Source organism: Scyliorhinus torazame, chromosome 15, assembly GCF_047496885.1.
Source record: "Scyliorhinus torazame isolate Kashiwa2021f chromosome 15, sScyTor2.1, whole genome shotgun sequence".
Classification (NCBI taxonomy): Eukaryota; Metazoa; Chordata; class Chondrichthyes; order Carcharhiniformes; family Scyliorhinidae; genus Scyliorhinus; species Scyliorhinus torazame.
Window position 1 is genome coordinate 11,527,953 of NC_092721.1, and position 14,153 is coordinate 11,542,105.

The 14,153-nt window shown below is 45.5% G+C and overlaps 1 protein-coding gene across 2 annotated transcripts in view; it reads left to right on the plus strand.

Moving 5' to 3' along the window:
• LOC140391522 (solute carrier family 15 member 1-like) overlaps nucleotides 1-13,763 on the plus strand; it is a 65,949-nt gene extending 52,186 nt beyond the window's left edge. For both annotated transcript variants that reach the window (XM_072476096.1, XM_072476097.1), the window contains exons 20-23: nucleotides 752-848; nucleotides 3,251-3,397; nucleotides 4,868-4,975; nucleotides 7,134-13,763. In XM_072476096.1, coding sequence (XP_072332197.1) covers nucleotides 752-848; nucleotides 3,251-3,397; nucleotides 4,868-4,975; nucleotides 7,134-7,334 — 553 coding nt within the window. In that variant the 3' untranslated portion in view covers nucleotides 7,335-13,763. The remainder of the gene's footprint in view (nucleotides 1-751; nucleotides 849-3,250; nucleotides 3,398-4,867; nucleotides 4,976-7,133) is intronic.
• Nucleotides 13,764-14,153: the final 390 nt, after the last annotated feature.

The window sequence follows — 14,153 nt, forward strand, 5'->3', positions numbered from 1 at the left end:
AGCAAGTGATTCGAAAAAACCTGTTGGACTTTACCCTGGTGTTGTAAGGCTCTTACAAAGAGAGAAAGGCAGGGATTTTCTTCGGGGTAGAGGACAGGTGTGCGAGATGCGCGGGATGCCCAGCAAATCATTTCCACATGTTTTGGGCATGCCCGAAGCTTAGGGGGTTTTGGCAGGGTTTCGCTAAGGCAATGTCCACGGTACTCAAAACACGGGTGGTGCCGAGTCCGGAGGTAGTGATCTTTGAATGTCGGAAGAGCCAGGGGTTCAGGGGGCGAAAGAGGCTGACGTCTTGGCCTTTGCCTCCCTGGTAGCCCCGCGACGGATCTTGTTAATGTGGAGGGACTCGAAGCCCCCGAGTGTAGACACCTGGGTTAGTGACATGGCTGGGTTTCTCAGTCTCGAGAAGATAAAGTTCGCCTGAAGAGGGTCAATGGTCGGGTTCACCCGGAGGGGGCAGCCGTTCGGCGACTTTCTCGGGGAAAATTAAAATGTCGGCAGAAGCAGTATTCCGGGGTGGGGGGAGTGGGGGGGGGGGGGGGGGGGGGGGGAGTGTTTATTATACCATGTTGATGTCATTGATAATGTTATTTTTATAAAAATATTCAAATACCTGAATAAAAATATTTTTTAAATAAAGAGAAAGGCAGGGATTGAGAATCAGAACGCGAAGTGGCTACTACAACCAAACGGCGTTGACCCGTGAAATATTCATTGTTGAATTTCTAATTTTATCATCTGCTTGCTTCAGGAAAATGATTTCCTATGTCATAAATGGAAAGCTGTGTTCGCAAGATTCAAAGGAATTCGGGTTTGGAAGTTCTTTCACTATCATCATTAATGAAGAGGTGAGTAATTCATGAATGGGCGCTCTTTCGGAGGGTCGGGGCGGGCTCGACGGGCCGAATGGCCTCCTTCTGCACTGTAGGGATGGTGTGGATCTATGAATTACTGGCTTTGGGAATCCACTCACCATCCATTCTAAGGTTGATATTGGGTGAACACATGTTGCTCAAACTAGGCTCGGATTCTCTTTAAAAAAAATCAATTTCATTGGAGTTTTTGCGCTTAATCTATAAAAACAATAATAATAACCAAAACAATAACAATACCAACACAAGTATCGCGAAGCTGCCGCCACGTCTGTGACAGTAGCCCCAGTGATATCATTTCCTTGCATTATTTACATTAGTGTGTGCCAGATAGATTTTTTTAAAGTGGTCTTATTGGGGTTTTTAACGTTTAGTATTAAGAATTAAACACACCTTTGCAGATGCATTTATAATTACTGCCAGGACTCTTTACAAAGTTTATAATTACATTGGTTTTGCTGGGGGGGGGAAGAGAGTTCTGTCTCCCCCCTTGAGTTCTTGAAGGGGTTAAGATGGTCCGCTTCCCCGGTTTGACGCGTGTAGGAGGGATCCGTGTCCACTCCTGAGAATGGCCTTCTTCCCTTCTATAAGTGAGCTCCCTTTCATCCAGATGGTGTTCCCTGTCCCCCCCCCCCCCCCCGACCCCCTTCCTCCCTGCTCTTCATGTGCCCCCTCCTCCGCAGTTACTTGCTGTTTGCGAACAGGTCTGCAAAGAAGTTTGTGAACTTCTTCCACGCTTTGTGGAATCTCTCCTCGGACCCCCTTATCAAGAATTTAATTTTTCCGGTTTTAGGAATTCGGCCAGACTCCAGGGCCCTAGGTGGCGCTGCGACCTCCAGCCCAGCAGACGTCTCTGCCGGGCTATCAGTGAGGCGAAGGCCAGGGCATCCGCCCCCTTCCCTGTCCAGAGTTCTGAGTGCTCTGACACCACGAAGACCGTCACAGATGGGTACGGCTCAGTCTTGACCCCCACAACCTTGGACGGGCCTCGAAAAAGGCCGTCCAGAACACTGAGTCTGGGGCTGGACCAGAACATGTGGGTGTGGTTGGCTGGGCCCCCCTTGTCAGCGCCCACACTTATCCTCCACCTCCGGGAAGAACACACTCCTGCGTGTCCTAGTAAGGTGTGCTCTTTGCACCTTGAGCTGCATCAGGCTTAGCCCAGCGCAGGAGGAGGTGGTTGATCCTGTGAAGCGCCTCGATCCAGAGTCCTCCCCCTGTCTCCATGCCCAGCCTCTCTCTCATTTCCAACTGGTCTTGTCCGATGGGCTCCTGTTCTTTTCTATGAGTTGCCCGTAGATGTTTCCACATTTGTCGTCCCCTGACCAGTCTAGCTCTACCATTGTGTCCGAAATGTGTGTCCGGAAAGATCTCTGGGGGAACGATTTTATCTCCTTGCGGAGGAAGTTGCGCAGCTGCAGGTATCTGGCCTCATCCCATTTCGGGAGTTGGAGCCTCTCTGAGAGTTCCCCCAGGGTCTATCGTTCACGTGCATGTCCTCCGCTCCCAGTGTCCCTCTGTCCCTCCATGTCCCAAATGTGGTCTATCCTCACCTTTGGGGGCTTCTATGGACATCTCGCCAACTTGAAATGGTGCCTGATCTGGTTCCATGTCCTTATTGTGGCCACTCCCACCGGGCTCCTGGAGTGTGTGTGGCCGGGGGGGGGGGGGGAGGTCTTGATAAGATCGAACAGGTTACTAGTGAGACCACATTTGGAATACTCTGTGTAGCGTTGGTCTCCACATTTCAGAAAGGATACACTTGCACTGGAGGCCGTACAGCGAAGATTCACCAAATTGTTCCCCGAGATAGCGGGTTGTCCTATGACGAGAAGCTGAGTAAATTGGGTCTATAACCTCTGGAGTTTAGATGAATGAGAGGTGATCTCATTGAAGCTTATAAAATTCTGATGTGGTTCGATAGGGTGGACACGGAGAGATTGTTTTCCGCTGCTCGGGGAATCTAGAGCATGAGGACACAGCTTCAGGATAAGGGACCAATCATTTCGGACTGAGATGAAGAAAAAGTACTTTATGCAAACCTTTGGAATTATCTACCACAGAGGACTGTGGATGCTCCATCGTTTAATACATGGAATAGACGGATTTTTTTATCTGTCAGAGAATTAAAGACATGGAGAGCGAACGGGAAAGAGGAGCTGGAGCCAAAGACCATCCATGAACATATGGAATGGCGGAGCAGGCTCGATGGATCAAGTGGTCTACCCCTGCTCCTATTTCTTGCGTTCTTGTGATTTTTTTGTGCTCTTACTGTATCCAGCCTTTCTTACTCTTGTACGTTCATTGTAGATTCAATTACTTTAAAGATGTGTTAAATTTCCACATTGGTGACAATGTTGTCCATTCTGTCCGTTCAGTGTCCCACAGAAAACTTTAAAATAACTTATATTGAAGACATTGAACCAAACTCTGTCCACATGGCATGGCAGATTCCTCAGTATCTTCTCATCACAAGCGGTGAAGTGGTTTTCTCTGTCACGGGCCTGGCGTTCTCCTACTCACAGGTAATTAAATACACTTAATAGCAAAACACAATTTGGGATTTCCAGTGTATCAGCTGTCTAATGTCTGACGATTGTGCCACAATCAGAAAGAAGAGAATGAGAGGAAAGATTTGAGCCATCAAAGCTTGATCCTTCTAGAGACACAATCCCCTTCAGACCTTCCAACAGGAGCTAATCATTGGACATTTTCTCCCACTTGACAAACACCCAATATTGTGCCAGACTTTACGAAATCCTGAATGTTCTATAGATCAGTCATCAAGGATAACATTGATGATCTTCGATGATTGGTGTAATTATAAGCTTCAACCCTGCTGGTAATCCAATAGTATTCATCACTTATTAAGAATATACTTCGGGAGGATTTGTCTAGTTTAATGGATAACAAGATGTCAGATGTAAGTAACTCACCTCCCCCAAAGATCTACCATCTACAAAGGACAAGTCAGGAGTGTGATGGAATACTCTCCACTTGCCTGGATGAGCGCAGCTCCAACAACACTCAACATCGTCCATGAGAAAGCAGCCCCGCTTGATTAGCACCCCTTCCAAAAACATTCCACCGCTGACACACAGTCCCTCCACTGCTGACACACAGTGGCAGCCGTGTGTACCAGCAGAAACTCAGCAAGCCTTCTCAGACAGCACCTTCCAAACCCACTACCACTAGTAAGACAAGAGTAGCATGTTCCTGGGGAACCCCACCACCTTGAGGTTCCCCTCCAAGTCACTCACCATCCTGACTTGGAAATATATCGCCGTTCCTTCACTGTCGCTGGGGCAATGTCCTGGAACTCCCTCCCTAACAACACAGTGGGTATACTTACACCGCAGGGACTGAAGCAGTTCAAGAAGGCAGCTCACCACCACCTTCTGAAGGGCAACTAGGGATGGGCAATAAATGCTGGTCTAACCAGCGACGCCCACATCCCGTAAATGAAATTCTTTTTAAATGGCCGAGCGAGGCACTCAGTTATATTCAAGAAAGCGGATCACCACCATCTCATCAAGGGCAAATATGGATGGGCAATAAATGCTCACATCCCATGAATGAGTTAAGAAAAACCTAGAGTTTACAGTGCAGGAACTGGCCATTCAGCCCTCCTGATTTGTGCTGGTGTTTATCCCCCACATGACCCTCTGCCTACCCTACTTCATCTCATCCTAGTATCTGAGGGAGAAAGGAATAGAAGGATCTGATGACAGGGTGAGATGAAGTAGGGTGAGTGGAAGCTTGTGTGGAACATAAACACTAGTATGGACCAGTGGGCCGAATGGCCTGTTTCTGAATCCTATCTGATTATCCGGGAAATGCTTTGATTCGTTCATTACATTGCCGGAAAACATTATTTTATCTTCTACATCGTCCGGTATAATTATGGCCATCTGAACAATTATCAGATGTTTTTACCTCTTGTCACAGACCAACGGTGGTGATCTTTAAATTCATTTTTGTTTTATGCTTTCTAGGCACCTTCCAACATGAAATCAGTGCTCCAGGCTGGTTGGCTGTTGACTAATGCAGTTGGTAACATTATTGTGCTAATAGTAGCAGAGGCCTCAACTATTCAGGAGCAGGTATGTGAATAACAGGATCTAAATCCACATGGCTAATGCTGTGTGCCGGATCACAATGTAAGGATTCCTTGATGCAGCATTGAATAAATATAATTACAATATCCCTCGAACCAACCTCTGCCCCCAATCCCACCCATCCCCAGAAGAATCTAAGATGATGTCCAACTGAGTTTAGGCTGACATTGGAAGAAAATTTGTATAAAATTGGAAATCTTGCTCCGAAACCACGAGGTCCACTGAGGTGTCGTGCCAATCAACTGAGATGTGGCAATGTGACACTGGTGTAATTGGTGCATTTTCATAGAATTTACATTGCAGAAGGAGACCATTCGGCCCATCGAGTCTGCCCCAGCCCTTGGAGAGAACACCCTACCTAAGCCCACGCCACCACCCTATCCCCGTAACCCAGCAACCCCACCTAATCTGCGCACCTTTGGACTGTGGGAGCAAACTGGAGGACCCGGAGGAAACCCACGCTGACACAGGGAGAACGTGCAGACTCCGCACTCGAGGCCGGAATTGAACCTGGATCCCTGGAGCTGTGAGGCAGCGGTGCTAACCACTGTGCCACTGTGCCACCCATTTTGTGGAGTGTTGGGGCTGAGGGACATTGGGTTGGCATTGTAGAGGGTGCTATGCTCTGCATGTAGAAGAGACTGGGCTCTGCATTTGGTTGGCAGTGTAGAGAACCCTCGGCTCTTTATCCTTGGGAATGAGGTGCAGTACTGTATTGATAGCGTGGAAGGATGTTCTGTGAGTGGTGCAGGTGGTTCTCCGCATCACCAGCAGCTCCCCTGCCTGCCCCCCCCCCCCCCCCCCCCCCCCCCCACCATTGTGTATGGATTAGGAACAATTGGGAATATCGCAGTGGCAATTTATTTTTGAATTGCAAACTAACTCGGGATCAATAATGTGACTCTCCGAATTCAGCTGCTTGTTGACCAGGACATCAGACCCTGAAAGCGGATTTACAAACAGCAAAATCCAACAAAAACAAAAGAAACTCCAGGTGTTCAAGTTCATTGTCAGCAGCCATGGCGTCACATGGCAATAATTTTGCCTGGTGTGAATTGTGTTAACGGACCCCAGTACAAAGTGCAACTCACATCATGACGGGCTGCACGTTAGCACAGCGGTTAGCTCCGTTCTTCTCAGCACCAGGGTTCCAGGTTCGATTCCCGGCTTGGGTCAGTGTGGAGTCTGCACGTTCTCCCCGTATCTGCGTGGGTTTCCTCCGGGTGCTCCGGTTTCCTCCCACAAGTCCGGAAAGACGTGCTTGTTAGGTGAATTGGACATTCTGAATTCTCCCTCTGTGTACCCGAACAGGCGCCGGAATGTGGCGACTAGGGGATTTTCACAGCAACTTCATTGCAGTGTTAATGTGAGCCTACTTGTGACACTAGTAAAGATTATTATGATGTCAGATTAGAAATGCATCATAATGTGTGTGGAAGCTGATAAAGAGGTTACTGTTGACCCGCTGTATAAATGGACTACAATTATTCTTTTGCGTTTTGTGTCAGATGGGACAGAACCCACGTTGCTGCTAAGGTTAGAGGCGGTTCAGAGGCGGTTCAGAGGAGGTTCATTAAGTTTGTCTTATGAAGAGAGACTGAGCAGTTTAGGCTTATACTCTCTTGGGTTGAGAAAAATGAGAGGAGATTTAATTGAGGTATATATGGTGTTAAAAGGTATTGGCAAAGTAGACATAGAGCACATCCTCTTGTGGGGCAATCTGGAAGGAGAGGTCACAGTTTTAGGATAAGAGGTAACAGATTTAAAACTGAGATGAGGAGAAATTACTTCTCTCAAAGAATCGTGGATCTGTGGAATTCACTCCCCCAGAGTGAGGTGGATGCTGGGACTTTGAGTAAATTGAAGGAGGAGATAGGCAAATTTTTAATTAGTAACGGGGTGAAGGGTTACGGAGAACGGGCAGGAAAGTGGAGTTGTAGACGAGAGATTAGAATGGCGTATTGAATGGCGGAGCGGGTACGAGGGGCTGAATTGCCCACTCCTGCACCTAGTTCTTACGGAAGGGACAGCACGTTTAATTGAACAGGCCGTGCAAACAAACAAGGTTAAGAGAGAACATTGGGCAGCAAGTGGACTGGGAGATTGCATTGCTAATCATTATTGTCTTTTCTTCCTTGCACAGTGGGCTGAGTACATCTTATTCGCCGCGCTCTTGATAGCGGTTTGCATAGTATTCGCCACCATGGCCTATTTCTACACTTACGTGGATCCACTGGAGGTGGAGGCTGAGATAGGGCAGGAACTAGCAAAGGAAAAAGAGGCAGCAGAGAAACAGACTGGCATTGAGAACGGATCTGTTCTGGTGATTCAATCAAACCTCTGAAATGTCGCAAATGGAACACATTCATTAAAGTCAACCAGACATAACATCAGCCCAGACGGAACTTACAGACTGAGAATAACTCACCTTCAACCATGCTGCTTGTGCAAGACAACAAATGTGACACCTGCCCTGATTTCCTGGTAATTGTGTTCGACGTCCCTCACAATTAACATTATTTTAGCGTACCCTACCAAGTTATACCAGCCAGAGTTTCAGCATTACTTCCAAAAGCTGCAATATGATTGAGTAAGTGAGTTGTAAACACATGTGCTACGACACCCTGGGCAATTCCAGCCCCCACATCCTGGAGTCACAACACAAGTGAATTAACCAATAATTCTTATAAAAATTCCCAAAGTCTTTGGCCCCTGGCTGCCCAATAATTACAGTCACCAGGTTTGTAAGTTGAAACACAATTACTGTTTATTTATATCGAGAACTATAATGAAATGTGCAATAAATGCAACTGGATAACAAGCTAATACCTACTACCCACTTTACCTGTCCCACCCTCTATCCACAAGGGAGTCAAAAACAGAGTTGGGGGGAGGGATGGAAAGCGGTGAAAAATAATAAGGATGAGAGTCAATAGATGGCCTTTGCTTTGAATGGTGGTTCTTCAGCACGTTCTCTGAAGAAAGTGTCTGGTTTACAGACTGTAATGGTCCCCTTCATAGAGTCATCCACTCATTCAGGGTCCCTGTAGGTTAGAAATCGCGGTACTCACAGACAGCAGGCTTTCTGTAGAGAGAGTCGGTCGGGTCTGGACTCTGCCCGCACATAGATTCATCCAGGCTCTCTGCCAGTTCAGAAACACAGCCTTTCTGGAGGAGAATGGAGAGGGGAGGACAACAGGTCCGTTCCTGGGCCGCCAAGATCAAAACTGAAACCAAACCCAACCCTTGGAGCTCTGAAAAACATTCCAGGGGGATCAGATCCAATCACCGCCTGTTACCGAGCAGAGCGCAGCCTTTTGGGCCAATTCACTGGCCACCAGCCAAATCAATCAAACCGAGTCCCAGCCCATCTCTGTCATTGATGCCGGTCAGTCCACAGCTCCGGGTTGAAGCAGCACAGGCTAACACTGTGATCTCTGCTGCTGCTGAAATCCTCTGCTTGAATTAAAAGCACAGGCCACTGCTTTCTTCTGCTTGAATTCAAGTTCCAGGGTTGCCTTAAAGGCACATGTCCATGAATCATCCATGGATCAAAAATGTAAAGGCAAAAATTTTAAAAAGTGGAAATAAGGGAATAACCGGGAAGGAACATTAAATACCTCCCCCACCTAAACAAATGAAACTTCAGGGCAGGGCCATTTCATTATGAGGTGTGCGAGACATAAGTCAGAAACACATATCCATCCAAACCATCCCCTTTCTACAAGTCCCCTTCCCAGTCTCTACATTGGTAACTAGTCAGCCCTTATGTGCGTGACTAAGCATCCGCAATCACATTATACTTTCCGGGAATGTGTACAATCTTAACATTGAATCATTGTAATAATAAATTCCAACAGAATAGCATTGCATTCCGAGTTTTAAACTGCTCTATAAACGCAGGTGGAGTATGGTGTATATAAACCAAACTTTGTTTGTTGTCATGTGAGACATATGCTTCAAAGTGCTGCAGGGCTAGTAGCAAGGCTAAGGCTTCCTTTTCAATGGTGGAATATGTTCTCTGTCACGGATTAATGTTTTTGGCCCCTCTATTCCAGCATTGTCATCTTGTAGTAGCACTGCCCCTACCCCCCAGGTCACTGGCCTCAGTGGCCATTTTGAATGGTCTGGAAAGGTCAGCACTGGTTCGTCCACTAACATGGTCGCCAATCTCTCAAACTCTACTTGTTCTGTGGACCACAGCGTTTTCGCTTGCCTCTGCAACATAGAATCCCTACAGTGCAGAAGGAGGCCATTCGGGCAATCGAATCTGCACTGACCCTTAAAATGAGCATTCCACCCGTCCACCAGTCACATCCCACCCTATCCCTGCAACCCCATAACCTAACCTGCACATCCCTGGACACTAAGGGGCAATTTATCACGGCCAAACCACCTACCCCGTACATCTATAGACTGTGGGAAAAAACCAGAGCACCCGGAGGAAACCCACGCAGACACGGGGAGAATGTACTAAGTCCACACAGACAGTGACCCAAGGCCGGAATTGAACCCAGGTCCCTGGAGCGGTGAGGCATGTCCAACATGCATTGTATTTCAGTCTCCAACTGAGCCGGTCTCCGTGGTTTTAGTCAAGATGGATATGGCTTTACTGGTTCAGAGTTCTCAGGGCCACACCATGATTATTAAACCGAGTGCCCCCTGGTGCAACTCTGTCTATACTCTCTCAGTATCTTGTCTAATGCAGTCAGTCTTTTCTGATTGTCCAATTAATGTTTATCCAAATTTTATGGATCTTCTACAGTCAACCTACAAGCAGTATTGTCAATGCTGAGAGAGATTTGGGTTCATTTTTAACCAATAAAGACTCTTTAACCCCTCCAACTTTACATTCTCTCTTGTCCTTCACATGGTTACCATCAGCAACAAGTGTTGCCGCAGGTTCAATCCTCTCAGAGTTAGTTGACTTTATATGCACCATTCTTTGTGTTACGGTTTTTACCTGCTCATTAGAGTTTTCATAATCACACCCCTTATCTCCATTTGGTAATACAGACTGAAACAATTTGTACTTTCCAGGATTCAATTGTTCTTTGCTTTCAGAATCAGAGGATGACACGTTATCGGTGCCATGAACTTTCTAGTTGTTGTTAACCGACACTGTGGCAGAACCTCTACAGGATTCTTCATCCACCTTCTTCTTAATTTAAAAAAATATTTGTTTACTGATTCGTTCATCTCCTTTGTTACTTGCTTCCTTTACCTCGAAGAGGCACTGTGGACCTTTAAAAAGATGCGGGTTAACCAGCCATTTGCTTGGTGTCACTTCACAGTTTGCTGTCTTCATCCTGACTAACTGATGCCATGCTATCATGTATACTATCCATCAGAGCAGGCATGCTCTGGGAAATATTTGCACCTGAAGTGAATGGCAATGGCTGTTACAAATTATTTTTAGAAATTCACTTTCTTCTTCCAATTTGCTGTCTTCTTTCTAGCTTTGGAACAATTACTTGCTATTTATTCAAGATTAGTTAGTGATCAGTCTATTCGCTAACAGCTGTTTATCATTACTTCATAATCAGAAACAAAATCAGACTCAGAATTGCTGTCTGACTCTTCATCACTGTCACTACTATTAAATTCAAACTCCTCTTTCTTATGGTCACCTTCAGTCTGAGAATTCTCAGAACCTGGTTCTCTACTAGACTTTATTGTTGACAAGTCTCTGTGAGGAATCATTCCCATAGAGATAACTTCATCAGTAGCAGCTGACTCAGATTCACTACAATTACCATTGTGGATGTGATCAACATCTTTCAACATTTCTTTCTTTGAGTCATTTACTGTCTCATGAGTGTTCCTAACTCTCACATCCTTATTGTCAGCATCTCATGTGCTATCTGCAGAACTGTCCTCAGATTCTCTGCAATCATGGGTGAAGGTACCAACTTCACTCCTGCCAAATCATTCCCCAAAATCACTCCTTCCAGTGGGAATTCTTTAACCACTCCGACAACTACTGGACCTGACTCTGAATCATATTTCAACTATACTTTATACAATGGAACTGGGATGTAATCTCCACCTATCCCCTTCACTAATACCTCAACTTTCATTGAGCTCTCTTAAAGGGAAAACCAAATCCTTCTTCAGTATGAGAGTTTCAGTAGAACCTGTGTCCCTTAAGATAATTATGGGTTTAGCTACCTCAGCTGAGGAAAATCGGGTGACCTTCCCTTTAGAGACAAACCCGGCATATCTCTCATCTACCTCATTCGTCCCACCGGCTCCCACAGCAGTGATAACCTCAGGTCTCCTAAGCCCAGTTAAAGCTACAGTACTCGCCACTTTTGCTCACTTTTCAGAATTCTCCTTATGTAGCCCCACTAACCCCATGGGCTTCCCTTGCAACTTCCAACAGGCTGTACTAACGTGTCCCACCTTGTTGTAATGGTAACACCTAGGCTTCCGGGTCACCCTCAGTACCTTCTTTTGTCGTCTGAGGAGACGGTCTTAGAGCATTCCCAGCTACACATTCTTTACCTTGGCCAACTGCCTTCCTCTCATCCATTCCCTATCCTGTTCAAAAGTATGGGGGTGATGATCAAAGTTTTAAATTTATGGCTTAGCTCATAATCGTCCTCTTAAATTCCTCTGAAAGAATGACCTCTCTTAGAGCCTCACAAGTAGTTTCAACTCCCAATGCTCGAACTGTTCTGCTTAACCCTTTCAAATTCTGCATAAGTCTGTCCTGACTGTCTCCTTAAATTCTGAAACTTCTGCCTATGTGCTTCAGGAAACAATTCATTTGCATCCAGAATAGCCTTTTTTACCACATTATAATTCTTAGATTCCTGCTCAGACAAGGAGGCATAAACTTCCTGTGCCCGCCCTTCAGTTTACTCTGCCAGGGTAATGTCCACTTTGTTCTTGGCCATGCCACTGGAGTTGCTATTTTCTCGAAAGCCCCCCAAAAATGTCTCGACCTCCTTCCTTTCAAATTTTGGGAGGGTCTGTATAAATGTAAACATATTGCCACTGGGTTCGTTCCGGGATTAGGCTCACCTCTACTTTCTGGCAGCTTCCCACTCATTTCCAGTGCCTTATGCAAGAAGTCTTTCTCTAATTCCAACTTCCTCATTTCCATCTCCATTTCTTTGTCTTTTTCCTTTCCCCTCTGCTTTCTCTCCATTTCTCTTTGCTGCATCTCTATTTCTTTTTGCTGTGTTTCCAATTGTTTCACTTGTAATTGGATTTTAGCCAATTCTGTTGATTGTTGCCATTTCTCAGGCTGTCTTTCGTGCATTTCTTTCAAATTGAAATGTTGAGCAATCGCTTCAATTATCTCCACCTGCTCAGCTCTCGCTGGTACCTCTATTCCTAATGCACCTACCAATTCGACTAACGTGTCTTTGCAAAGGTCTTTTAAGTAAACCAGAGATAAGGCTTCCACCTCAAGAAAACCCTTAGCAGTTTCCAAAGACATCCTGTTATACAACTACGAACTTTGTGTCTCTTTTAATTTACTCTGTGACCCAAACTTCACCGTATACCATTCCAAAGATCCTGGACGCGAGCCCCAAATTATGGCACGACACAATTCCAGCCCCACTCGTCCCGGAGACACAACACAAGTGAATTAACCAATAATTCTTATAAAAATTCCCAAAGTTCTCAGCCCTTGGCTGCCCAATTATTACAGTCAGTAGGTTTGTAAATGTAAGCACAATTATTGTTTATTTAAAATACGAACTATCATGAAATATGCAGTAAATACGACTGGATAACAAGCTAATACATACTACCCATTTTAACTCTCTCACCCTCGACCCACACACAAACATACAGAGGTGGTTCTTTAGCACACTTCTTCCCAGCCTTCTTGCTGATGAAAGTGTCTGGTTTACAGAAGTAATGGTCTCCTTCACAGAGTCATCCACTCATTCAGCGTCCCAGGTTAGAGAACACAATACTCAGAGGCAGCAGGCTTTCTGCAGAAACATCTTATTTCTCATCAAACTGGACCTTCAGCTAGAGGTTCGCATTCAGGCCTTTACCCTTCTGTAGAGAGTCGGCCGGTTCTGGACTCTGCCCGTACATAGAATCATCCCGGCTCTCTGCCAGTTCAAAAACACAGCCTTTCTGGAGGAGAATGGAGAGGGGAGGACAACAGGTCCGTTCCTGGGCCGCCAAGATCAAAACTGAAACCAAACCCAACCCTTGGAGCTCTGAAAAACATTCTAGGGGGATCAGATCCACTCACCGCCTGTTACCGAGCAGAGCGCAGCCTTTTGGGCCAATTCACTGGCCACCGGCCAAATCCATCAAACCGAGTCCCAGCCCATCTCTGTCATTGATGCCGGTCAGTCCACAGCTCCGGGTTGAAGCAGCACAGGCTAACACTGTGATCTCTGCTGCTGCTGAAATCCTCTGCTTGAATTAAAAGCACAGGCCACTGCTTTCTTCTGCTTGAATTCAAGTTCCAGGGTTGCCTTAAAGGCACATGTCCATGCATCATCCATGGATCAAAAATGTAACAGGGAAACAATGGTATAAACAGGGAGTACCCTTACAACATTGCAACTTTCAGTATTCTTTCATATGTCTCCATGTCTGATGTTCAAATTTATATCCAAAGAATCAAATGCATACTATTTTATGTGTGATGCATGTACAGTCCTCATTATTTTTTTAAAAACAGATATTATAATTATCGAGATTTGTTGTTGTTAATTCTGAATATTTTGGGACAACCTTTAAATATCAAACGGAAATAAAAAGGCTAGATGATCATCCACGGCCAAAATTATTTTAGCATTCTGGACCTGACTTTGATTTTACTTTAACTGGACGCCGCCCTTTTTGAAACCGTGTTTGCTAAACGGCAGAAAAAAATATCAGAATGTTTGGAGAAGGAAAGGATTGTGTGGCAAATGGATTTTAAAGAATCAGGAATATTAAAGGAGTGTTAATGGGTCCGGATCAGAACCCCAATTTCTGTTAAGATCCCGGCCTACAACCCAATTACTTGCATTCGATAAAACTGTAAGGAAATGGCACTGCACCGCAGGAATAATAACACTGACCAGTTGACAGCTTTTATGTTATAAACAAACTTTAATTTGAACACAGAATTAAGCACGTTAGCAACAAAGAAATAGCTTTACAGTTAACAGGTACAACTTGCATCCTGAAACCT